This window comes from Amphiprion ocellaris, chromosome 12 (genome assembly GCF_022539595.1).
Source record: "Amphiprion ocellaris isolate individual 3 ecotype Okinawa chromosome 12, ASM2253959v1, whole genome shotgun sequence".
NCBI lineage: Eukaryota > Metazoa > Chordata > Actinopteri > Pomacentridae > Amphiprion > Amphiprion ocellaris.
This window is the reverse complement of record NC_072777.1, coordinates 13,806,382-13,833,409: the sequence shown is the minus strand read 5'-3', so window position 1 is coordinate 13,833,409 and position 27,028 is coordinate 13,806,382. Positions and strand designations below refer to the sequence as shown.

Below are 27,028 nucleotides of genomic sequence, written 5' to 3'. Positions count from 1 at the left end.
AACCTTGAGGCTCTTACATATCTGTTTACCTGTTGACAGCCTTCGGTTTCAGCTCTCAAAGTTTGTAACCGTGTCTGAGAATGCGTATGTATCTACATTTTATGAATCACTGTGCCTGGCTTTGGAATAAAATTGGTTTTGCAGGACAATTGTATATCTGTATGTGCACAATTCAGATTTGAGTTTGTTTCCCCCTGACAGAAAAAGCAGCCCTTCTATCTCCAGATGACGAGGTGCAGAAGAGCGACATCTCCTCCAGTAGCCAGGGGCTGGTGGAGAAGGAGGCACTGGGGCCCATGCTGCTAGAGGTAAACAATACATACATATTAACACACACAACATTTCCTCCCCATCAGTACGGCTGTGGTGTTTACTCCCATCTAACACACACACACACACACACACACACACACACACACACACACACACACACACACAAAATCTGATTTCGTTTTACTCCTCCTCACTCTATTCTTACTCCTGTTCACGTAGGCCCTTGATGGGTTTTTCTTCGTCGTCAACCGGGAGGGCCGCATTGTCTTTGTTTCTGAGAACGTGACGAGTTACCTTGGATACACCCAGGAGGAGCTGATGACATCAAGTGTATACAGCATCCTCCATGTGGGAGACCACAATGAATTTGTTCGCAATCTGCTGCCCAAAAGCCTGGGTGAGTGAGCTTGACTTAGGGCCTGTAGGTTTTAACTGACAAAACAGTCTGCTGTATTTGCAATCTGCTATCTCATACCTTATATCCTTGGTTTGAGCTGCCAATAGCTATTATTCTTATAAAGATATTCCATAATTGCATTTTCAGTATCTTCAAATTTGACAGTTTCCATGCCAGTGAAACCCATTAGGAAGGCAATAAAACTCAAGAGATGGGTTTTGGCAGCAATGTCTGTATATAGTCCTTAAATACAGAAGATGAACTTGGTTTAATAATGGAAAATATTGTAGCTAAGGCAAATTTGAAGAACTAACAAGAAAAGTAGGAGGATGAACTGTGTAAATTATAAATTGACAGAGCTTTAGTGCTGTACCGAAAACTGCAAAATATGTTTGTGGAGGAAAGTGTAGAGAGGCAGCATTTGCGTGGGTGAGTTGACAAGTGAAATTACTTCACTGTGATAATGTTGTTTTAGTTTTGTGCTACAACCTTGCGGAGAGATTATAATGAAAATAGAGGGGGTTCAAGATAACAGAGAGCAGTAGATGACAAGGCTGTATTTTTCTGTTGATCTCGTTATCTATTTTAATTTTGTACCAGTCATTGCAGCTCTTCTTCTCCCTTAGAAACAGAGTTTTATAAAAATATTCTCCCACAGACTCTTAAAAATAAACAGATTTTTGCCATATCAGGGAACTTATCCGCACTCAAATTTTTCTTGGATCCCTCAGTGTATCTTTTAAATTTTTTGGATGCTTTATAAGAATTTGCAACCCTTTTATATTAGTATAAATTATGTGTTATTGTGATAAAGTGGTGATTTGTTTTTTTAAAGGACCACTCCAAGGTTTTGGACAGATAAAATAATGGGAAAAAGTGAAAGCAGCACTGGAAATTGAATGCTTGGTCTTGCATGATACATAGTTGAGGCATCCTTTTTTGGAACCTCAAAATATGGAAGGAGGCAATGAAAATGCTTATGAATGCAAATTAAAAGATGCATCATGAATTAGGCTACATTACCAGACAACTTCACCTTTTGTTTCCAGCTGTGACCTCATGCTTGAATTTGTTTTCCTGACTTGTAATGCATCCCTTCCAGTGTGATTTTTGAATCAGCCAGTGTCAATTTAGAGGTTATGTTTTAAAGAGTTAAAAGTTAGAAATGCTATCTCATTAAATCAGTGATGTTATTGTATTTATTTTTACTTTATTTAGTAAGATAAGAACATTAATCTAAATGAATGCAAGGCCACAAAAGTGTGTTCTTCACTTTCTTTGCACAACACACTTCAATGCAACCCAGGATCAGCTTTTATTTGGTGGCACTTTATGCAAATCAGATGAGTATTTGCATCTGTAGTTTTAGTATTCTTCTAAATTAAAATAATGTGGAACCCTTGATGTTAATTAGCATCAGGCTTAGTAAGTATCCCCTGAGGAGACTTTACAGTGACATAGTGGAAATAAGGCACCTTCTGAAGAAGATTCTGGTTGTAGTTTCTCCTCATCAATACTTGCCTCTCTTTTTGTCTAGTAAATGGTGTGCCATGGCCGCAGGAACCTGGCCGCAGGAACAGCCACACCTTTAACTGTCGCATGCTGAAGAGGCCACCGGACGAGGTGGATTCAGAGAATCTGGAGGCTCGACAGCAGTATGAGATCATGCAGTGTTTCACTGTGTCCCAGCTGCGGGCCATGCAGGAAGAGGGTGATGGTACATGCAAACACACAATGATTACACACAGCCTGGAGGCATTTCCTACTCTGTGCCGACAGATTGTACAATTTTAAAGGAATATAAATACTGAGGAGAATCAGATAGATAGATAGATAGATACTTAGATACTTAGATACTTAAATAGATACATAGATACTTAAATAGATACTTAGCTACTTTAGATACTTATATACTCAGATACTTTAGATAGATACTTAGATACTTAGATAGATAGATACTTTATAAATTCAAGAAATCACTACTTGAGATGATTTCCGATGCTCATAGTTGGATTTGACTTCATAAAAACTGGTAAATATATATTTATCTGTGTTGGTGTTTGTACTGTACACCATTGTTGATATGTACAGTGCTGAACTTCAGCAAAGACACCTCATTTTGATATTATTTTGTATAGAGGAATTATTTTACTCTTAAGTGGACTCCTGTGAGGGAAACTTAGTGCACTGTTATTTAACTGCTGTGAAAGTATGTAATTTGCTCCATTTCTACCTTGTATAACTGTTGCTCTATTATTCACCAAAGTAATGTGGCTGGTGTTGATAACCATGTGTAGAGGATCATGGTACTGTGATATTTAACATGATCATCCTTCCTGTCTTTATCCATAATATTTTTCAAAATTCTTTGTAGAAACTTTACTGTTCTGTCAGCCCTGAGTTGTAAAGATTGTGCATTGATCCTTCTTACCAGATAACCTGATGCTCTTTTTGAAGTATTTAGCATTTTGTGGGGTCTAATTCTTGATCAGAATAAGTAACAACCAGAAACTGAAACAACTGTGTCTAGATTGTATAGGTTAAAGTCATCAATGACAGCCAATAACTGAAATCATTTGGTCATATTGAGGTATCAGCTTTTTGTACTTGGTTGAGAACTTTCAAACCCAGTGTTCTGCACAGTCTTTCAAAACGGTCCACACTACCATAAGTAAAAGGACTTTAGAATACTTTCAGTCTTTTGGTATTCTAAACTAATTTCAACTTATGTAACCCCCATGAGCCACCTTTCTGTCAAAAAAATAGAAAGTGACGGAAACACGTCTTCAGGTACCCTCACAATGCATATTTCTCAATTTTTCCTGTGTATTGCATTTGTGTGCTACGTCAGGAATGGATCCAGTTTAAGAAAATAATTGCTTTGGCACACAAAAAAAGTGATAGTTTTTCCATTCCACTTTTTTCTTTTCGTGGAACTCATGATTGAAAGCTTTACATAGTGTTAAAATAAAATTCACGTTCCACTTTTACAGCTTTTCACTATCTGGACAGTTGGACAGGCACCTGGTGGGTGAAGCACATTTTTTTGGTGCAGTGGCCTTGATGAATTGTGTGATATAGTTCCTGCATTGCAGACTTACTAGGCTGTTGAGCACTGCCTGCTTTTAGTCATTTTAATAAGAGCTGGCCTTTTCGATTGTTGTTCCTGTCTTTGAGGTCTTTTCTTCAACGGATGCTGCTTCTTTGAAAGAAAGTTTGGCAGGATTTAAGTCTCAGCTTCTTTTGTTTGTCACAGATGTGATTGACAGCTCTGTGAACATATTTCCACGCTTTGATTCACTGAGATTTTTATAGCAAGACCAAAATGATGGTCTGATTTTTGAGTTTCTGCAGCTTACTGTGTATTTCTTTCAAACTGTGTTTCAGGAAAATGCAAACGTGTTTGTTAAAACCTAAACCTTCATTACACAATTATCTGCATCACTGTTTAGCTTAAGTCTAGGGATTTTTCTTTTAGATGTTCTTTGGTTGGCAGTACCAAACACACACACAATTCTCATCACTTGTTTCCTCTATTTATTTAGACCTGCAGAGCTGTCTGATCTGTATTGCCTGTCGGATGCCGCGCATCCAGCCTGTCAGCACTGAGTCTTTTATCACGAAGCAAGACCCAACAGGTAAAACACACACAGGCATTATAGAGTAATCAGGGTTCCCAGAAGTCCCTGTATTGTTATGATATGAAGAGATTTTTAAAAGGGTAATCCATATTGGTTAAGTCATAGTAATTGATGAGTTACATTTCAGCAAGTTGCAGAACATAGAAACAATGTCATTTTCTACATGACCTACACATTTTACACGTCTACACATAGATCTTATTATTATGTATGATATTATACATTTATATCCAAATTGACGGACAAATTACAACCAAAAAAGCAGGAATAAAATTTTATACAGGGCTCCACAATGGTTTAGTTTTTCTTGAGAGTCACAGTGTGAACCATGAATGTGTGGAGGCAACTGTAATTGTTGAAATCAGTGCAGGCTGATCTACTGTGTATGTGTCTGTATGTGTGTTTGTGTGTGTGTGTGTGTGTGTGTGTGTGTGTGTGTGTGGTGCTCTAATCCAGGGAAGATCATCTCCATAGAAACTAGTGCTTTGCGAGCGACAGGCCGGCCTGGCTGGGAGGATCTGGTCAGGAAGTGCATCTACGCATTCTTTCAGCCGCAGGGCAAAGAGCCCTCCCACGCCAAGAAGCTGCTGCATGAGGGTGAGTAGCCACAACTGATTGTTCAGCTCCACTCCCAGAAATCATTGACACCTTCTCTGTCAGCTTTGTCATGGTTACTGGAGTTTCTGCGCTACGTCAGTAGCATTATAATAGGCTGAACTGAATGTCAAATTTCAATAACTCTTCTAACTAACTTCATGTGAACACATTCAGAGATGATATTCTGTGTATGCACAGTCATAAATGCCAACAGAGGAAAGGATATTAAAAAATCTAATTCAATTTGAAGCAATATGAATGTGCTAACATTATTACCTTGGGTGTAAAATGATAATGAAATAAAGGGAAGACAGGCTGATATTGAATTACCCCAAACAATAATCAATTATCATGTAGCTACTGTATTAGATTGATGCAAAGTATCATGTAAGCCTTAAGGGGAGTCAGAGCTCTTTAAGCCAGGATCCAGATGGGAAATGGAAGAGGTTTAAACAAACAGGAGATGATGCCAGAGTTTAAACCCTGCATTTGCCTCTTACTCTGTCTCTCTCTCTCTGCTTGTGTGTGTGTCTGTGTGTGCATCTGCTGCTTTTTGTCAACAGTGATGACCCATGGCACCGCTATCAGCCCGCTCTACCATTTCACGTTAAGTGATGGCACCCCACTCAGCGCTCAGACCCGCTGCAAGTTCTGCTGCCCCCCCAACCCTGATGTACAGCCCTTCATTATGGGCATTCACACTATTGACAGGTACTGTGATGGACATACACACAACAGGTCCATGTTGGAGCTGAATGCAAAGAATTCTTTTGTTGCAGGGTAGTGTACTAGTCTTGAGTGTTAGTGAGTGCATTTTTGTTTACCTACCGCATTTCACATAAAGCTGCCCAGTAAACACAGTCATAGTTGTTGGACTCTTGCATATGCCAGTTTGAGTACTCTTACAGAAAATAGACTATTTTCCACCTAAAGTCCTTTTTCCAGGTTTCTGACCGTCCTCTTGTCATGTTTGTGGGTGCACTTGAAGCTTAATTCTATCAATAAATCTATCATTATCAATTTTTTTTTATAGTCTTCAATTGATGAGAGGGAGAGGAAAAAGAAAATTACAATGTAAGATTCCAAACATCCCACTTGTGGATCTATAACTGCACAATCCATCAAATCCAAAAACAAAAAAGAGCCAATAATAGAGGCGCTCAAAAGAAACTTATAGAGGAAAAATATATAACTGTTCAGATACATATTCTTTCAGATAAAACCGCTTTAACAGATCAAAAACATTACAAAACGAATACAAAAAATATCACACAGGACCGAGTTGTTAATAGAGCCAAAAATGTTAGGACCAACGTAACTAGTAACTAACACAACAAAGCAGGGCTAGTTAAAAGAAAATACTTGAGGAAATACTGCTAGTAATTAAAAATATATATCAAATAAAAAACAAAAAAACACAAAAATGTACTAAAACTTTCATTTGGCCTTCCATAAGTTTTCAATCGAGATAAATTCACCAAGTTTACGCTGTAAATGCTGACTGTCATTGATGGAATGTCTAAAAGTAAAATGTGTGGTAATGTGTGGTTGGTGATGAAAAAACAGTGGATGTGAAAGAGTCAGACACCTGAATCCAGAAATATCAGAGTCACAGAGTCAGAGAATAACCAGGTTTCTTTATGTTGATTGTAAAGCATTAGTTAGCATTTTTATAAACACCCATGAATTTTTGCTTGATAGTGTGCTTCTTTTTGCTCTGCTCCATGGCCTCCTAAGGTTACAGTTATCTTTTAATTTCCTTCTTTCTCCCAGGGAACACAACACTGCTAGCTCTCAGGAAAACACTAACCCCAGCCTTCCACCGATCCTCGACAATATTGCCCAGACTCCCTCCCGATCCCCTTCCCTTCCTCCCGGCAGCAACTCAACGCAAGGCTCAGGCCTCGCCATCACGGACCTTCAAACCAACAACAGCAACGCCTCCTCCCACGGACATAACCCGGCCACACCTACAGGCTACCTGACGCCCAATCGGACGAACTGTCCCCAGCAGGTCAACAGCCCCTCCCCTTTAAGCAGCCCACTCACAGCCACCCCTACCTCTTTTATGTCACCCAGGATGCCACGGGCTAGTCCTGGGTTAGGGGGGAGCCCTCGAGTCCCGGGGAACCCCTTCTCTCCCTCCACACCAGGCCTCCATTCCCCGTCTGGGGCTCTAAGCAGTGGAGGCTGCCTCAACAGGCAGCAGTCTGGTGGTGACAATAATAGTGGTGGATCAACAGGGTCTTTCCCCCTGTCCTCTCCAGTCCTTCAGAGACAAGCCAGTATGCCCACCAGCTCCTGTACTCGGCCTCCATCAGCAAAACTCCCAGAGGGAGGGGAGGAGGGGGGAGAGGACTCTGTTAAAGCCCCCCTTCCTTCTGCCTCACAGCTGGGTAACACTAGACTCAATCAGCTCCTGGAAAGCAATGGGACAGCAGTTGAATCTAACAACAACAGCACCTCTTCACCTCATCCTCCTAACCCGTCTCCTGCCCCTCAGTGCCCTGCCTCCCACAGCAGTCTGACAGAAAGACATAAGATTCTGCACCGGTTGCTCCAAGACACGAGTCCTAATGACGCCTCCACCACCACCGAGGAAGGAATAAACAAAAACGACATTGAGATCAAGAAGGAACCGCCTGCTAGTCCAGCACTGAGTACAGCACCTTCTAAGTCCAGCTCCAGAGAGCCACAGGACCACCAGCTACTCCGCTTTCTCCTCGATACAGATGAAAAGGTGACCGTTACAAATGTATTTTGCATTTCTTAATTTTTCCACACTATTATGATCACAGCCTCACATACAAGTTTCTCTCTTGTCTTAGACTTGTATTGACTTTTGTTTGTATGTATCTTTTCTTATTTAATTTTTTAAACATTTTAAAAATTGGCAAAAAGTGTTCGAGAAACAGTGCTAAAATACATTTTGAGGGTTTCGATGTTATTTAAAATACTCCATTATTTACTGTTTATGGACATTCCTGCTAAATGATTTTGGAATCTGTCACATAAATTGCATATTATTTGACCTCTTGACTCATGTCGCTGTGGAAAATGCTAACAGACACCTAATTTGTTTTTGAAGGACTTGGGAGACCTGCCACCTCCATCTGCGCTGAGCCTTCAGACAGTTAGAGTAAAGGTAGAGAAGAGAGCCAGTGGAGATGGGGTGGCCTGTACAGGCTCAGCTGTTGCAGCAGGAGGCACCACCAAACTTCCAGGAGTTTCCAGCAGCTCGACTTGCATCAGCCCCAAATCAAGTCCTGTCGGAGAGAACCGCAGAGACAGCCGCAAGGACAGCAGAGACTCCACGGTACAGTTGTTGATGTTAAGATGAGGTTTAGTTTCTCAAACTGGTCTTAAAAACTGCATGCCACCATTGTTGCTGTCTACTTATGGGTGTTGGGGTGATTGGTAAGATTTGATTGCAGAGAGCAGAACAGTAAAGACTTAACATCAGTATTCCAGCTGAAATACCAAAACTAAAAGCATGAGGTGGCTTTCCATTGCAGGAGCTTGGGGCGGGTACGTGGTGGGGAGTACATTTACTGCAACAGCCCCAATCGGCCCTTTCAGCTTTTCTGTTTCCCACTTGGGGTCGGAACTTATGTTAAAGGCTTTCATTGCAGTGTTGGAGCCGAGGACATTAGACATGATGCTAGCTCCGACTGCACAAAACTACAAATAGCAGTTACTGGATATAACTGCAGTTCTATGAGTAAGTAGGAAATAGAACGACGTGGGCTTGTTATGTTGTCCTGTATGGTGAATTACATGTTGTTGGTAGAGATGTTTGGGAGTAGACTGCTGCTCAGTGAATGCATTGAGAGGGCAGAAAATGGCACCCTGACGTATCTACACTGGAATAGGTATTTGTTTTTTCACCGCCCCCAAAAACAGCTCTGAAAGAGGTTCAGCAGAGTTGGAACATCTGCACAAACTGTTTAGGCTACCCAAAAACAGTTTGGAAGTGTCTACAGTATCAATCATTCAGTTAGTTTAAAAAATGTTTTACTCGCTGCGGTTGTAGTTTGTGACAGCTATTATCATACCTCCTGCTTGATTTCAGGATCAGTTTTGCTTAGCTTTGTTTGCAGAAATTTAAGTGTTAATTGAATGTATTGTCAAGCTATCCACTGTTGTGACACAAGTTTCAAAGCCTAATTGTTGGTTCTCTCAAGCAGCTACCTCACCTAATTTTAGAAAACAGAACCTGCAAATAGGTAAAATGAAAACTGTGTCAATGTCCTGAAGGAGAGCATTTTATCAAATGACTTTTATAGGGTGTAAATAAAAACAGACAAGATTACAAACTGATGAGAAGCAGATCTTAAGTTGATGTATTGTTCTTATATCCAATAAAGTATTAGCTATAATAGTTTAATACTCAAAACACACCGACCTGTGTCAGTTTGTAAAACCTTAATACAGCATGATAGATTTTTTTCATATTCCTTAATTGTCACAGCCACAGGCCTAAACTTTACTGAGCTATGTCCAGCTTGGCCCATTCAGACAGTCTTTACAGCCGAATAACAACTGCGATGACCCAGTAGTCATAACATATCTCCACCCTCATGCATGTCTACCACCTTCTAATTTACATAGGTCAAATGTCAGAAAGAATACTTCACAATTAAACTTTGGAATTTGCCGGTGTTGAGCTTTGATCCTGCATTGGCAGTTGCCTGACAGCCGTTATAAACCAAGTTGAATGTTTATTTTCTTGGACTTTGTCTCCACTGTAGGCTCAGCTACCAGCTGCAGCCTTTGAAGCCCACTGGCCTATGACCTTTTGTCTCTCCCCATCTCTCTTACACTGGTCGCCTGCCCCCTTTTTCTCCCACCTGTTATTCTTTAATTCGTTACTTTTTTTTGCACTATTGCACCATTAATTTCGATCCCATTTTCATTTGTTTCTGCTTCACTATCCACTTCCTGGCTGTAGATATCTGGTGGACCTGTTGACATGGACCCTCTCACCCAGCTGCTGCCTGGCCTGAGAGGCCCAAGTGGGGCCAAACAGGTCAGCGAGAATTCAACAACCCCTGGAGGAGGCCCCCAACTCCAGTCTCCAGCCCCCCAGCCCCCAGCTCAGCTCCAGAGTCCCATACCTCAACTCCAGTCTCCCCTGTCCCAGACCCAATCCCTTCCCCAGTTGCAGTCCCCATCGCCTCAGCTTCACTCCCCTTCCCCCCAGCTCAAACTACAGTCACCCACTCAGCTCCAGCCCAGCGAGGCCAGCACTCCCCGCAATGTAAATGTGAAGAGAGAACCTCCCGGCACTCCTAACAGAGGTACAGTTTCAACTTAACAAGGGGGGAGAGGATTGCAAATATTTCATTGAAATCCCACATTTTTAGTTATCATATTTGATCTTTTTTTCCTGTGTTCACTGTGTACTTCTGTGCCAATAACATATACTATATGATTGTGTTGTTATTACTATACATTAGTTTTTCCTTATCCTTCATGTTCTTGTCTTTTCTTTGTAGGGCTCAGTGATGGTGGCCCGCCCTCTGGCTGCAGCCTCCAAAGCCAGTCATCATTCGACTTTTGCAATCCCGCCACTCCAAGCCAACAACAGGGCCAGGGACAAGGAGACCCCTTCCAGACCCCCAAAGACAGCAGTCCATTCCCAGAGGCAGAAGTTCTCAACCCATTCAGTTCAAGCACTGGTACACATGATAGTACAATACAGTCAACAGTTTATTCTACATTCACAACTGTGGGAACCTCTTTGGTCTGAGCTAAAGTATGCGCTGTAAAACATAGCAAAAAGGATCTGGGGCAAATATGCTTGTGATGCTTTGAAGTATAACTTGACACTATGTATTCTGTAGCAGTAAAGTATTGTTGAATTGACCTGTATAGGTTGAGAGTTTCAACTTTGTTACACATGTGGCCTGCTGTTGGGTGTGGTCAGAGTGTATTCTGTTACACACATAGCCTCCCAGGTGAGAGCTTTGCAGTACGCTTCAGAAGAGAGCAGTTCATCACAGCAAAGACACTTTTACCAATCAGTTGAATCAATAAAGGGTTTTCAGCTCATATTAACGGTTAGAATATAGCTGCTGCGTACTGTACATAAATTGTGTAAAGATATTGCTTTAATGTTCCATTTTAGGTGAACATTCTGAGCTACTATTTTTCCCTCAAGAAAAAAAACTATGAATTTCTTTTTCAGGCTTAACCAAGATGGATGTGGGAGACTCCCAGTTTCAGGCTCTGGCTCTGTCTGACACCTTGTCTTTTGATGGTCTTGGAACTCCTTTACCGGCTCCTCTGGCATCACCACAAGAGTAAGTGTGACTAATCAGGCAAACTAGCTACAATTTCCCATCTAGATTTGTGTAAGAGCCTGTGTTTCTCTTTCTGAGCAGGCAGTGTGTGCCCTGTACGCTGGATGAAGTGCTTGGCCCTCCGACTACACCTGAAGGCCGAAACGATGAGAAGGCTCTGCTGGAGCAACTCGTCTCCTTCCTCAGTGGGACCGATGAGAGTGAACTGGCTGAGCTGGACAAAGCCCTGGGTATTGACAAACTGGTACAGGTAAGTAAAGATTACGTTACTTGAGAGAGCTGGGCAGGGGATAGGCACAGGTTTCAGTAATAAGCATAATCAACAGCGTTGGTCGGAAAAGTTTCTTGAAACTTGAAAATCAGTGAATCATCATTAATTGACCGGTGTTGCTATAATTAATCAAAACAAACAAAGCAGTTGCTCAGCTGAAGTGTTGGCAGCAGTTGCTGGCTTTTGTTCCATCCATCAAGCTGAATTTGGCAAAAAAAAATGTATTGGGTTGCTTTCAAGTAAAACAAGAGCTGTTTCGCTTTGCCAGTAACTTGTCCAACTTTACTCCAGTTCTACTGCTCTGACTGTAGTTGTTCATTCTTTATTTAAGAGTGTGGTCAGAGAGTGGGCAGTCGAAGAGTGTGTTGAATATATTTAAATGAAATGGACAGAATTCAGAATTTCAAAAACAAAATTCCAGTGAATTCCACTGAATGTAGCAAGTTGTTCTATTTGATTGTTTGTGCTCAAATGACACAGCTATAAGCTGTTTCTACAAAAAAAAAAAATACACCTGTGATATCATTTTGCCCTCTTTTTTGTCTCCATCTTTTCAGGGTGGCTGCTTTGACCCTCTGCCTCAAAATTTCCCATCCCAGCAACCCACTGCCACCCCAGTTTCCATGGACCCTAAACTCCCCACCTACCCTTCCCAATTTACACCAGCTCCACAAGCTCAGTTTCCTTCAGAGCTGGCCACGGTGGGGCCGCAGGGTCTGGGATTTGGAGCTCCTCGAGGGCCTTTCCCCGGTGGGACGACAGGCATGGGCCTGAGGCCAGGCATGACCAGACCACAGGGGGTGGGCACTCAGCTCAGGCTGCCACCCAACCAACTGCGCCTGCAGCTCCAGCAGAGACTGCAGGGCCCACAACAGGTGAGGACATAGAGATTTTAGCCTGTGTGATGTATATTTTACTTCATTACCACTATGCTGCATTTTTTAAATGAAGATGTTGCTGCTATATGCTGCTGCTGTTGGCCCAGAGTGTTTAATGTGTACAGTCAGTGCTGCGCAGTGTGTTGAGAAAACATTTTAGGTGTAATTTATTTACACAGTTTAAGTGCTGCAAACACGACAGCAATACAATATCCATAACAAGTGAAACAAAGGAACACTCAGAGCTCTTTCATAAAGTATTGACTAGTAGCTCTCACTATGAGCCCAAATCATAGTACATCATGATGATCTTCTGATTTCATTGTGCCAATATTGATTAGAGTGCTCTTCAAAGAACTCTCTGCTTCCGTCTCCTCCCTCATCACTAATATTACTCTCATCTCCCTTCCTGTCACTCTCCTCTTCTTCATCATCCCCCAGTAATATTACTTTTGTCAATGATCTAATTTATCCTTCTATTAAATTCTGCCTCCACTTCACTCTGTTATCGTCTCTCTGCTCTCATCCTTCAACACCTGCCTGACTTCTGCTCATTCAATTTTTCTCTCTCTCTGTGTCCCTCGGACTCAGCTCCAGAACAGGCTGGCAGGCATGAATCCATTTCCAGGAGGAGCCCAGCATGTGAACATAGGCATTCGTCAGGGGGTTCAGCAACCTCAAATGCCCTCACAAGTGAGTCATTGGGGCAGCAAATGCAACTCTGCTCACCACCCGCTGCTGCTTTTGTACAGATTCTGAAAGACTACCAAAAGGATTTGTTTACATGGATTCAACTACTTTACTAAAATATCACTTAGAGCTGCTATAATCAATATTTTATACCTGCGCATATGTACATGAGCAGAAATCGGGCAGGGCCTATTAACTGAAGCTTCAGCATCTTTCAGTGTATTGTTTTGTTTTTCCTGCACACAACTTTAACATTTTGGTTCATTAGCACCGTTCCTCTCAGAGTCATCAGCAGCAGGCAGCTATTTTGAGTGAAACCACTGTAAGATTGTGATTAGCTGGTGAACATAGTGAAGCTCTTTGCAAGAGTTGAGGAGAAGAATACTTTCTTCAGGAGTCAATGAAGACCAAAATCAAATTTGGATTTGTTAAATGGACAGAAATACTTTTCTAAATACTCACGTGGACAAAATTGTTGGTATCCCTCGGTTATAATGAAAGAAAAACCCACAATGGTCACAGAAATAATTTGAAATGATTTGAAATTTGAAAAGTCTTTGTATTCTTTGTATGTGAAATTTGAAATTCTTTGTATCAAGCTACACTTGATACAAAGAAAATTAGACATGACTGCCACACTACATTAAACCAGATTTTATGCTTATTCTTTGCTCTTTACTGTGGCTGTTAAATTGCTCTTACTTTGACCTTTAATTGTGATTATGTCTGTCTCTTGTAAATTTGGCTTAAAGAAGCCTGCACATCCTCTGTGCAAGGCAGCTCTCTATTTGTTATAATATAAAGCAATAACTTGTTGTATATTTGATTGTATATTATGACAACAGAGACTGTGTTCTGTGTAACATGCTCTACTCCATCCTCCCTCTCAGCAGCCTCCACTGAATGCCCAGATGCTGGCCCAGCGTCAGAGGGAACTCTATAGCATCCAACACCGCCAGCGCCAGCTTTTCCAGCAGAAGGTCATGCTGATGAGACAGAACATGGTAGGTGCTCCGACTGGAGCTGTGGGGCCCGTTGGAACTGCCAGGGCTCCAAAAGCTTCACCCACAACGCCGCAACCACAGCAGCAACAGCAGCAGTTCAACTTACCACCAGGGTACAACCCAATGACGGGAAACCCCCCTACCTCACCGAGTCACTTCAGCCCCATGTCTGGGGGCCCTCTGGATAACAAACTGTCTGGCAGAGTTCCCCTGAATAACCAGACGCTGATGAGCGGCGTACAGGGCCAGTTCAACAGCACCGTGAACTCCTCATTGCAGCAGGGCCTGTTTCAGCAGTTTGGAGGGTCTGGTGAGTCCCAAACTAATAATCCAGCACAGTTTCTTATGATTGAAGGAGTAGTTTTGTTACTCTGTCTGTAAACAAAATACTGTTTTCCCCATATCTAGTTATTACAAACTTTTGACCTTCTTTGTGGTGGCTGGTAGGTCTTTCTTGTTAAAAAAAAAAAAAAAAAAAACTCCCTTCTGCAGCAAACAGGACGTGATGTATCTTGTCTTTCAATCAATCAATCAATCAATCAATCAAAGTTCATTTGTATAGCCCTTTACAACAGCCCAAAGGGTGACCAAGAAAACAACTTAAAAATAATACAGTAACTTAAAACAGGACAAACAATCACACTCACACCTACAGGAAGATTTAGAATAATCAATTAACCTCAGCATATTTTTGGACAGTGAGAGGAAACCGACACATGTACAGGGAGAACATGCAAACTCCATGCAGAAAGACCCTGGGAAGGCTGGGACGCGAACCAGGGATTTTCTAGCTGCAAGGCAAAAGTGCTAACCACCACACCACTGTGTAGCCCATGAAATATACATTAAAACAATAAAATAAACAGCAATAAAACAGCTCTAAAATATAACATCTAAAAGAAATAAAAGTAAAAAAATGTCACCATGCTGCCAGGAATCAAAAGCCATTTTAAACAGGAAGGTTTTGAGCTGTGATTTAAAAAGACCCAGTCTTTGCACGTTAGATTTACCACCTGCTGACATGTCAGCACGTCAGGAAACCGGCTCTCTCTAGCCTCTCAAATGCCTAAGACTGAAATTATGAATGACATTGAGTGCATGGATTGCATCACTTCTTATTAACACTGATTAATGTTTTCTGTCACAGCTGTGGTCCAACAAGACCCACCTTTCCCTCCAGAAATGAGCCCCACCAGCCCATTGTTGTCACCTCAAAACTCCACCTCCCAGAGTCCTCTGCTTCAGCAGGCCCCACCTCCTGGCTACCAGTCACCAGACATGAAGAGCTGGCAACAGACAGGCATGGGCAGGTTAGAAAAGTGTATACAGTTTTTAAGGGAAATTGAAGACTTGTAAAGGAAAGAGGCTTTTGCAAGTGTTTTATTAAGTAGTAATGATTTGTTATTCTTCTTGGCTCAGTAAGTATTGGTGATTTATGTTCCATGTGTTTGTATAAATGAGAGTTTAAGTGAGTTTTAAGTGCCTCCTGTGATTCTTTGTTTGTGCCACAGCCTGTTCAGTCAGTCAGGGCAGAGTACGGGGCAGGCATTTGGCCAGCAGGGGGTTTACAACAACATGAGCATCACTGTCTCCATGGCTGGAGGCTCGGGGGGCGTCACCTCATTACCCCCCATGGGGCAGCCAGTTGGTATAAGCAACAGTAACCTCAGCAACGTCAGTTCAGTGTGCAGTGACCAGCAGGTGAGTGACTTTTAACCTGCCACTTATGAAGATTTGATGTCCTATATTTCCATCCACCAACCCACCGATCACCAGAGTTTATGGTGTTTCTTGTCTGTTTTGAATTTGACTAGCAGGAAAAAAAACAGCTCTTTTTAAAGTGGATGTTTTGTTAATTGACTTTGCTTTAGTGACTTCTCTGCTTGTCTGCTTAATATAGAATATTTCTATGTGATCTAAGAGCAAACATTGAATATTGTGCTGCTGAATAGTTTTATTTTTAAGTGTGAGTTTTACCTTATTTATTTTTAATTGGCTTGTTGAAATAATTGTATGTAACATCAAATGATTGCGACAATTCAATCAGTTACTGTATAAGTTAGCACAGGTGTTTCATTGAAGTGCTCGATAAGTGTATGTGTTGGTCCACAAGTGAGACTACTGCCCAACAAATGCTTTCATTTCTCTTATTTAAGTAATACTTGCTAAAATGTATTTCCCAACTGTTATAGAAAGGTACTGACTCTTTATTTTAAAAAAAACAAACGTGACTATCCATTTGTGAGCCATTTTTAAAGATGTACGCTGATCAGACATGACCCATTGTCAACTTCTTGGACATGCACAATATTAGGCAGGTGGTTTTTAGTGCTGTGACTGATGTATGCATCTTTAAAAGTAATCGAGGCTCAGCGCTGTACACATGAGAGGACAGTGAGACTCACACATTGTTGGTTGTAGTAATTTAACAATACCAAAAGTCTTCTGTAACATACGTGTGGGAGTGTCCATGTATCACTTTTGCTTGTGTTTTTGTAGGTCCAGCAGGTTCAGGTGTTTGCGGACGTCCAGTGCACAGTGAACCTTGTGGGCAGTGACTCTTACCTGAACCAGGGCTCTATCGGAGCTGCGGCCTCCCAGAAGGGCCCCGGACCGCAGGGCTCCCAGAACAGCCAGGCCCAGCAGAAGAGCCTCCTCCAGCAGCTGCTCACAGAGTGACACCCCACTCCCTCAGCTCTCCTACTCCCTCTACTTCTCACTTCTACGCCTCCTCCTCGGAGGTCGGTGCACCAGACCCATTGCTGTCTCTGTCTCACCTTTTGGATGGATGGTTGGATGGATGGAAGAATGGATGTTTGGACAGCCACAGAGTAGGCTCAGAGAGGTCTGGCTGTCAGTGGAGTTACACAGCCTAACCACTTCTGTGCGGGGGGATTCGGGGCTGGTTGTTTTACCGCCCAGTACTTCAAGAAAAGACGCAAGTCAGAAGGAGCAGCAGTGTATTTAAACCTGCCTGTCTAATCTGTCTGACAACCTGTCTGTCTGCCTCAGCCTATTAAAGGCAGTGTTGTCTTGCTGCTCATTCCTTGGTGACCTACTTCCTGCTTCCTGACCCAAGAAAACAACTGCAACATAATTGTAGATTTGCCAAGTTGTCGTCACTGTCAAATCAGGGCCGGCCTCCTTTTTGTGTTTTTTTCTTCTTTTTTTTTTTTTTTCTGATCGGACGGTTTCTGTCTGGTCATCACAGCAGCAGTGCATCTTGGGAGCATGAGTTCCAGCATACAGCTGAGCTCATCGTTTATGTGTGGAAGTATCCCACACTGCAGCACCTCTGGCTTTTATTTTTGTTTGTTTTTTTGTTTTCCTCTACCTGTCTCTCAGCGATGTGGGAATGTTAAGGTTTCAGACCTCTGTGGCATTGTGGGATAGAAGCTCAGTATCAGCTGGTTCTGTGACTATTTCTCTCTATCAGCTACAGTGCCTGGTGGAAGTTTGAGTTTTTCCTAAGCTCTGCTTCTTCTACATATTATTCTATTACGTCTTCTGTTATTCTTTTTTTTTTTTGGTTGAAATGTTTTTTTGTGTTTGTTTAAAATCTTCTGCTCTCACCGTCATCATCATCATCATCATCATCTTCTTCTTCATGATCATCAGAACAAGCTTTGACAACAGCCAGGATGGATGGATGGATGGATGGATGGGAGACAGACGGGATGCTGCTCAGTTTGGAACTTACGTGTCTTTCTCCCCCTGGGAGGAGGTTTTATTTTTATTTTTTTCAAAGTATAAAAAAGACTGTTATGATTATTTAACTGTCTGTCCATCACATTTTACCCCTCACCTCAGCAGCTGTGAATACAGAGCCCTGTTGGGTTCTCTCTCTCTCTCTCTCTCTCTCTGTGTGTATCTTTCATGCTATCTCTCGGCCTATCAGTGTTGTTTGCCATGTGCACCATGCAGGCGGGTAGTATTGTACAGTACAGAAGGACAAAGACTTGGGGATGAGCTCACTCTTCTATTGTAACTGCTTTCCTTTCAAAAAAAAAAAGTGTAATTAATTGATTACTCAGAACAGCAAAACTATGTATAATGTGATTCGATCCAGGTTTTTTTAGTTTCCTTTTTTTGAAAACTGTTCTAAAAATGTCAGCTCATGGTTTATGGAGATTCTTTTTTTGGCATCATAATATTGTAATACCGCTACATGTTGCAGTGGAGGAGGATTCCAGCTTCTAAAATGTGAAAAGTAATTTGAAGCGATTGATTTTTTATTTTTTTTTTTTTTTAATAGCTAAATCTCGCTCCTGTTGGTGTCCCAGCCAGCGCTACATGCAGCCACACTTTCTGGAAAAAAATATGGGTTTGATTGCTTTGCTTTCTCTTGTGGTAACCAGGGAGCTAGTTAGCCATGTTTTTTTGCTTTCTCCTCTTTTTTATTCTTATGTATGTACAATACTTTCAAAAGACTTTTCAGACAGTAAATGTGTTTGTAACCATTGTATAAAAGAGCATAATAATACCTTAAGCGTGGTTCTTTGCTGAGACTGCAAGACCTCTGCTGATGCTAACGGTACTGAGCCACATCGACATTGTACCTGCAGTCGCAGCAAACAACGTGCTTTTGGATATTGTTCCTATATAATGACATTTAAGTAGAGGCTTTAGTAATAGAAGTTCCTAACAAAGATGTGATGGATAATTAATTTAAAGGTGTCATGAATTTGAATCAAAACAGGAAGGGTTGAGTCGCCAAAAAACACATCAGTTCCTTTCATTTTCTCCTCACCTCCTGCAAACCTGTTTGATCAGTGTTGTTCCCATTGAGGATTATTTTTTTGGGATTCAACCCCCTTCTCCCTTCACCTCTGGTTCCCTGATGAAGACTTCACTCCGCTGACTACATACACTTACAGTTTTCTGTTGACTACTGTTGCTCAGTCAGACACTGTCTCTCTCAGCGATAACAGACCCTTCAAAAAAAAGAAAAAATCACTTTTTCATACACCAAGAAATTGTCCTACTCCACTTGAAAACAAGAAGGAAACTGCTGCTGAGACATTGCCTCTGAATATTCTTTACGTGACTAAATTATTGTAAAGATGTCCACTCAGTCTCTGAATTAGGCATGTTTTAATGCAAATGAAAATCCTAAATTTGTCTGACATGCAGTTGTAAGATGCTAGACATCATCTGAAAGGACAGAAGTCGTACTGGTTTCATGATCCTTCTTACACAGGGTTGTTTTTTATCAGGGAGCATCCAGTGATTTGAATCTGCCAAGTCTGTACTCCAGCACAGTATCCGATGTTACCTGATTGAAGCAGTCCTGTGCGAGTCCTTGGTCTTTGTTCATGGTTCCTCTTCCTTCCTGAGACTAGTGGAATCTGTGGAGTGGGTTTTGCATACATTGCAGACCTCGCATTTAGATATTAGGACGTTTGATCACCCCCTGTAAATGGGTTTTTGAACTACCTAACTTATCACTCACATTAGGTCAACAGCAGAGAGTCTGATGCTAATTCCCTGGAATAGGGCTTTCCTGTGTATTGTTTTGACAGAGATGCATCACCGTATGCAACGTTACTCAGATATAGAGGGATAGTATGCAAGGGCAACATTCCACCCACCTCCAGTGTTGTACAATGCGAGAACCACTTTGTGCTCAGCTGCGATGCTATGTGTGGATTTAGAAATGTGCAGATCTATACACTGTGTATCCAAACAGTGGCCCAGGAACAGACACAAGCTTTAAACTCTTAAAGACGGGACTCTTGTCTGTTGATCTTTACCTTTGACTGTAGCTTGTTTGATCAGTGTTTTAATGACTGCAGGGCTCCACGGTGTGTAATCATCTGCAACTTACTGTCAGAGAAATCTTGTACATTTTTCTGCTTTACCCTAAAACCCGCTGGCTAAAACTAGCTAAATATGACCTTTTGGCAGTGTTACATGTTCGAGATTGGGCATTGTTGGCTGCCTGGCATGTCTTGGGTTCTAAAGAGAAAGACATAAGAAAAAAATAACTGTCTTATCTGTAAAATTTTTTGCAAAAATTTATCATCATCAACATCCAAAGGGATATTTTCACATATTTTTTTTGTAAAGCAACAAAAGACCCTCACCGGTGAGGCTAAAACCATCACGTTTGTGTGATTTTTGCTTGATAACTGACCTGAACAAATAGCTGCTGATCAAATTGGTTGGTAATTTCACGTTCTTTGTGGTTTAAAGTCATTGACTTCCTTTCACTTCCACCTTGACCTGCAAGTAATTTAAAATTTTGTACCTCTAGCATTATGGATAGTCAAAAAAGCTCTGAACAGTTCAGGGCAGTAATTCATTAACAAACTGAGAATAATCAGCTGTTTTTATCAAACCTGCACAGCTACAGGCCTCTATTGATTTGTTCAAATCCTGACTCTCAGCCTGTTGAACAACTTAAGTTGTAGCCCTTCGAAAGCAAAAAAGAAGGAGCAACAAAACTATTTGATTCCCAACTGTGAAGCCTTCGATATCCTGCACTTAAATTCTGCCCCATTTTGCACTTAACAGGAAGAACAGAAAGAGAAACAGTAAATGGGCTGCACAGTAGCTCAGTGGTTAGCACTTTTGCATTGCAGCTAGAAAATCCCCGGTTCGCGTCCTGGTCTTTCCGGGGTCTGTCTGCATGGAGTTTGCATGTACCAGGTACTTCGACTTCCTCCCACAGTCCAAAAACATGCTGAGGTTAACTGGTGATTCTAAATTGCCCATAGGTGTGAATGTGCTTGTTTGTGTCCATTTGTAGCCCTGTGATAGACTGGTGATCTGTCCAGGGTGTCCTCTACCTTCACCCTAAGTCAGCTGCGATAGACTCCAGCCCCCCACAACCCTAATGAGGATTAAGCGGTGTACATATGATGGATGGATAGAAATCTCCACTCATGTTCCCTCAGTTGTGGCTCCTCTGTGAGTTTGATCCTGTTTTCAGTGTGAACGCAGCAGTCAGATGCTCCTGTGCCACTGTTTGGTCCGTTTAAATACAGAGACAGAAGCTACACAAAGTGGAAGAATGTATTTTTGGAAGGTTTCCATCAGCCTCCTCTTCTTTTTGTGATGATTCCACACATACAGTATTGACACCCCACCCCTTCCTCTCACCTTTCTGTGTGGAATAGGCATTCCTATGGAAGTGGTTTCCTCTACAAACTCTGTTAAATGCAGAAACCCATCAGCAACTGTCAACTGTTACCCTGCAACAACAACAACTACATGCCAAATACAACCAATGCATATGTAAGATTTTTTTATGCAACAGCCATTCAATGGAAACGACAGTCCCTCCTTCATCACTACAATTAACAGGTACCAGGTTAGGTTCTTTTATAACATTATTTTCAAGATGTTAACATAATGTATATAACAGAGAAATGTGAATATGTATTTGTTCAGAATCAACAAAAAAGTAGTGCTCCGAGTTTGTGGTAAATAACTACTCGCCTCCGTCATGTTTTTATTTTATGTTTTGATTTTCTACTTTTTTATTTTTCTGATGATGTATGTATGTATATGACTATCAGTGAGTGCGTATGTATGTGTGTAAGTGATTAATACTGTATATCTGGTGTTCTCTAAGATGGAAAAGTCGAAGATGTCCTTTTTGATTCTTTTCTTCTTTTACTCTTTAGTCCCTGCACAGTACCTGTGGGTGTTTCAGATAACTATGCCAGAGAATGGTTTAGCGACTGCTGAATGTGATTTTACTGAGAGAGAAGCAGTGTGGACTGGCTTTTTGTACGGGTTAATTGTTTGTTGTTTTTTTTTTTTTTTTTTTAAAGGCCATATTATTTAATTTTCTCTGTTGTCAAAAAGTTTAAGCAGATCTGGGAGAGTGGAGCCTTGGTTTTATGGAGAAGCATTGCCTGGTTGTTGTGTATATGAGTGGGCTTTGTTTTATTTTCTAACTGCCTGACTGATGTAGCCTTTTTACATTCGTCAGTAGTAAATGACCAAAGCTTCAAGGTGTTTGATGGATGTCATATGCAAACCTCATCATCACTGGACAAGACATAATGTAGCGGCCCTTTGCTGATTTCTCACACGGCGATGTTGCTGCTGCTGCTGCTCACTGTTTTTGCATGTTTGTCCTTCGTGGCTCGTTTCTTTCTCTAGACACTGTCTGTCCTTTAAAGTGGCCTATCAGCAAACAATCTGTGTGATGTCCCAAAGTTAGGTCAGTTTAGAGACGTCTCCACTTTGCCAATGAGGTTTTTTTAGCCCGAAGTGCTATCACTCGTTTACAGGAAGAAGAAAAAAACAAACCATTGCAACCGTTAGCTATGCACCTTACTGAAACAAGCATTTCCTCACGTTGACTTGGATATGTAGAATTAACACTGGAGCAACACTTAGTCGTCCATTTCTTTGGCAACAACGCAACAAAAAGCCCCTACAGTGGGATTATTCCTGTCGATCTCTGATTACCTTTCTCAGCTTTTAATCTCATTCTTTTTTTTCCATTAACGGAATACTTTATACCAAACTTGAGGTGCCTCGTGTATATATTTTCTGCAGTAAAGTCTGCTCCTTTGATGTTTAACAATAATAACCTTGTTAACCAGGGTTTTTTTTTTTTAAACCTTTTTTCACCTTTATAAAAAAACTTTACTGTATAAATGACTTTTTTACACACATAGATTAATCAAATTGTTCCAGGAATTTGCAAATACAATCTAATTTTGCACTTTATATCAGATTTACTTGGAGTGAAAAGGCCATCAGAAACTGTCTCAGTCAGATCAGTATTTGGAGATAGACTAAGTAACGTCCCCTGAATGTACCAAGAAAATAATAGTTTTAGTAGTTTAATTTGAAATAAATGAATTGCTCAGGTTCTTTATGAAGAACTCAGCTCTAGTGGACACCCATGATCCAAACAATGACTAAAAATTGTACTTCTTTGTAATGTATTCTTCTCTCTGTCTTTCTCTAACTTACAATTCTCAGTATAAATACTATGCTAATGTTCTTCAGGTGACACCCTCCCTCCTTGCCTGCGCTGTCGGCCGACACCGGGCGAACTGTTAAAACCCTCAGCTCGAACTCTCAGAACATTCCTGCTCACGACCGTTTCAGCAACACTTTGCTCTGTAACTGCTCGCCGTTCGCTTTTGTCCCCCGCAGCTTTCGAGCGTATTTTTTTCCTTAAACCAAGGCAGACGCTCGCTTTGTGTTGGTTGTGCAAGACTTCACCTCTACTATCTCGCAGTGCACTGACATAGATGACAACACGCCAGCTGTGTTGCACGTCCTCCCTGTTTTGCTCGTCTTGTCTCACTTTGCCTATTTGTGGAGTATTCAGTGGCGTGCTCATACCAGGATCGGGTTAATGGCTGGAGTAGGTTGCCATCTTTTGGGGATGGAAAAGTTCTGATGCTTGCGTTATATTCCTCCAGGCAAAGCAGGTTATATATTCTTGCTCGCCATTGGTCCAGAATGGTATTTTTGCGCCACCGAGACTCCGTGGTTTTTAAGTCCAGCTCATTCCTAATGCAGGTGTTAAAATCTAATTTCAGCTCAGTGTAACAGTGACTACAGGATCAGTTGTAAGTATTGTAAGTGCTGCCTTATTGGGACTGAGGTTGGATATAGTTCAGAGATTTTCAAAGAAGGCTTCTTATTTACTCACCACTTTGTATTGTTTTGAGGGCGGTAATGCTTTCTCTGGAGAATTTGAGAAAAAAGAAAGACCAAGGTTCCACTGTCTCCCTTGTACAAATTAATATAAATAAATATATATATAAATATATATTATACATTTTACTCATTTTTGTCCAGTTTTGTATATTACACTCATGTAAAGTTTGTTTTTAAAGAGGCATCGGAGCAGCTATTACAAGACAATATGAGTGACAATGTTCATCTGGGAGAATTTTATGCATGTTATATTTTCTCTTTTTCTCTCTCTGTCTCTTTTAACACCCCTCAACCCCCCTGTTCAGGTGTGTAACGTGAATATAAAGAAATCTACCTTTTCTTTGGAATGTTGTAGACAATCAGTCTCAGGCCGGGTCCAGTCCCTGCAGGGAATGACAGCCCTGTAGGCTAACAGACAAACAAAACTCTTTTTGTTTGACAATTTAAAGAAAACTCTCTTTATTTGCATCTACTGGAAGTCTAAATTCGGAGGTTTGTTCATTCATATGTTCGTGGCTGCTCAAGTTTACACACACACACTTCTCTACTACACTCAAAACACAAACACCTCGTGCATTTGATCCCTCTGCTTTTTTTCCAAGGTGAGGATGCCAACCTTGAGGAAATGATGCTTTGACTAACAAATCTATAACATCTATGAATGTGGGAATGCAACACATTGCAATAAAAGCACCATTTGAAATGCAGACTGTCGTCCCTGTACGTTCTTTATTCCCCTGAAATTATGAAGCTTGTTTTTCTTTTCTTTAATTTGCCATAACCAGTTGTTCATTTCACAGCCGATGCGGCCAGTTCATAAGTCACTGCATCATACATGTAGTGGAAAGAAAAGCTACCGAGGAGAAAAGAGCTTTACCTGAGATATTGTTTTATTTCGCTGTAGAAACACAAAAGAAGTTGTTTCTTGGTGCCGTGACAGTAGAGTAATCTTTACTTAAACCTTAGGTGTGAATACTTCTGTTTGATCAAAGAGGCATCAGAATATTACATGGAATATTGTGATGTTATATTAAAAAAGGTAAAAACAGTGGGAATCACACAAATGTCTGTAAAATTATGTTTTTGCTGATTTAAATACAGTAAAAAATAGTTGTAGACATTATTTCCCTGTTTTTCTTTTATACTGAACGTAATTTATATTTTTTCTCGGATTTAACTACATGATTTCCGCAATTTACCAAAACGGAATATCTGTAGAATAACAGCATATATTCTTTTAATTCTTTGTATACATATTAAACTTTATTGACAGTTATCAGTCCTTAACATATGGATTTTTTCTTTGAAATTACAGCACATATCTATAAAATACAGATTTTTGCTCAAATACAGCAAAAAAGTAATTGCAATTTTATGGTCAATATGATGGGAGAACAAATTACCATGAGTTAAAATACAGATTTGTGAGGTGTACATTAATAGTTGAGGGTTTTTATGGTTAATTTACTGTCTGTAATTTAACTAACCAAGGATATTCTCACTGTAAAATGACAATCACTAAAATTAGCTATTCAAAAAAGTTTATTATGTTTCCTTTCGAAAGCAAAACAGTTTTTTGTACCAAGTCTTGTTTATTTCTGCTGTACAATTGTACAGTTAAGCAGGGAATGAGACAAAACCTATCATACAGATAGATAGATAGATAGATAGATAGATAGATAGATAGATAGATAGATAGATAGATAGATAGATAGATAGATAGATAGATAGATAGATAGATAGATAGATAGATAGATAGATAGATAGATAGATAGATAGATAGATAGATGTAAAAGTGATTAAAACACTAAGGGAGATACATGGACAGGAGTAAAAAGGACAGGGATAATGTACAACAGGGTGTAAAGGTCAAGTCCAGCTCAGGCTTACAACATGGCTTTTATAGTCTGCCAGAGGGGAGGATTGTCAAAAAGACATTGTCCAGGATGTGTGTTGATCTTTTCGGCTCTGTTTCTCAGCTGGGCAGAGTATATTTCTTCCAGGACAGGTGTTCAGTTATTCTGGTGAAGTCTGTGTGCAACTCAACTTCAACTTAAATCAAACAAACTGTGTCTTTTGCGCTCTCTGTGCTGGTGACTATCTGACTACTGGGACACTGGAGTTGCATTCACTGAAACTTGGACATTGGAGTTTCACTGAATAAGCTCAACCTAGTGAAGGAGCAGGAGGACGTTTGTCCACATGGAAGATAACTGGAGGTTGGCTGAGCTGCTGCCAGAAACGAGCATTAAAAATAGCTCTTTAATGCTGTCAACAGAAGCAATGACTGTCCTTCCTCACAGGTCTGAAGCTGAACATGATGCCAGAAATTATCCATTCATCTCCATCAACAAATAGTTCTCTAGCTGCTGCTTGATATGTCTGATCAGGCTTTTTTTTTTTTTTTTTATATAAATCATTTAATTATCATTATTGTTATTTTGTTCAGAAATTGCTGACTCTACACAAATAAAGCACAAAGCTGCAAATGTTCAAACCACAGCAAATATCAAAGGCATCTGAGTGAAAAATCTCTGCTCTCTACTTAGTGTTGACAGAACCATCATGGAGGACTGATGCACTGACAGACAGATGTTAACATCTGCTGGACACACAGAAGTCTTCTGGTGACGTCCTCCAATAAGGAGTCAGTGTCACAAACAGTTTGAATGTGCTCAACTACACAATTCAATGAATCTGATAGAAACAATTTCACAAAGATATTTTCGATTTTCTCTCTAAAACTTCTCTTTCCATCTTAGACTGATTAGAAAAAAGCCCTTCAGAAATCTATTTTGCTTCTGAAGGAGTTTATGGGAATGATACAGTGCTGTGAAAGTATTTGCCCCCTGAGAGAAATCTTCTATTTTTGCCCATTTCTCACACTTAAATATTCAAGATCATCAATCTAATCTTTATGTTCATTTGATATTAGGCAGAGAGAAAACCTGCACAATACAAAATGCAGTTTTTAAATGCTGATTTACTGAACATTTATTTAAAATTGCCCCCCTACACCTAATAACTGGTTGGTCCCTTGGCAGTAACAACTGCATTTAAATGTTTGTTACAGCTTATGATCAGTCTTTTACATCTCCATGGAAGAATTCTGATCCACTCTTCTCTGCAGAAAAGTTTTAATTCGGTCACATCAGATGATTTAAAACATTAACTGTTCTTTTAAGGTGTTGCCACAGCATCTCAGTTGGATTCAAGTCCAGACTTTGATGTAACTTTGTTCTTTTTGATCTCAGAGGTAGACTTGCTTGTGTGATTTGGGTCACTGTTGTGCTGCATGAAGCATTTGTGTTAAGCTTTAAGTCATGAACTGAT

General features: G+C 40.7%; 1 protein-coding gene across 3 annotated transcripts in view; it reads left to right on the top strand.

The window, feature by feature from the left end:
* ncoa1 (nuclear receptor coactivator 1) overlaps positions 1-24,402 on the top strand; it is a 61,459-nt gene extending 37,057 nt beyond the window's left edge. The window contains exons 5-22 of one of the 3 annotated variants that reach the window (XM_035946090.2): positions 202-308; positions 493-670; positions 2,208-2,387; positions 4,216-4,308; positions 4,768-4,908; positions 5,472-5,619; positions 6,682-7,648; positions 7,997-8,224; positions 9,860-10,208; positions 10,407-10,589; positions 11,099-11,213; positions 11,295-11,463; positions 12,042-12,359; positions 12,954-13,055; positions 13,946-14,366; positions 15,204-15,366; positions 15,568-15,757; positions 16,556-24,402. In XM_035946090.2, coding sequence (XP_035801983.1) covers positions 202-308; positions 493-670; positions 2,208-2,387; positions 4,216-4,308; positions 4,768-4,908; positions 5,472-5,619; positions 6,682-7,648; positions 7,997-8,224; positions 9,860-10,208; positions 10,407-10,589; positions 11,099-11,213; positions 11,295-11,463; positions 12,042-12,359; positions 12,954-13,055; positions 13,946-14,366; positions 15,204-15,366; positions 15,568-15,757; positions 16,556-16,735 — 4,232 coding nt within the window. In that variant the 3' untranslated portion in view covers positions 16,736-24,402. Of the gene's footprint in view, positions 1-201; positions 309-492; positions 671-2,207; positions 2,388-4,215; positions 4,309-4,767; positions 4,909-5,471; positions 5,620-6,681; positions 7,649-7,996; positions 8,225-9,859; positions 10,209-10,406; positions 10,590-11,098; positions 11,214-11,294; positions 11,464-12,041; positions 12,360-12,953; positions 13,056-13,942; positions 14,367-15,203; positions 15,367-15,567; positions 15,758-16,555 lie in introns of all 3 variants that reach the window. The other 2 variants (XM_055015919.1, XM_055015920.1) reach the window with 2 other exon arrangements.
* The last annotated feature ends 2,626 nt before the right edge of the window (positions 24,403-27,028 follow it).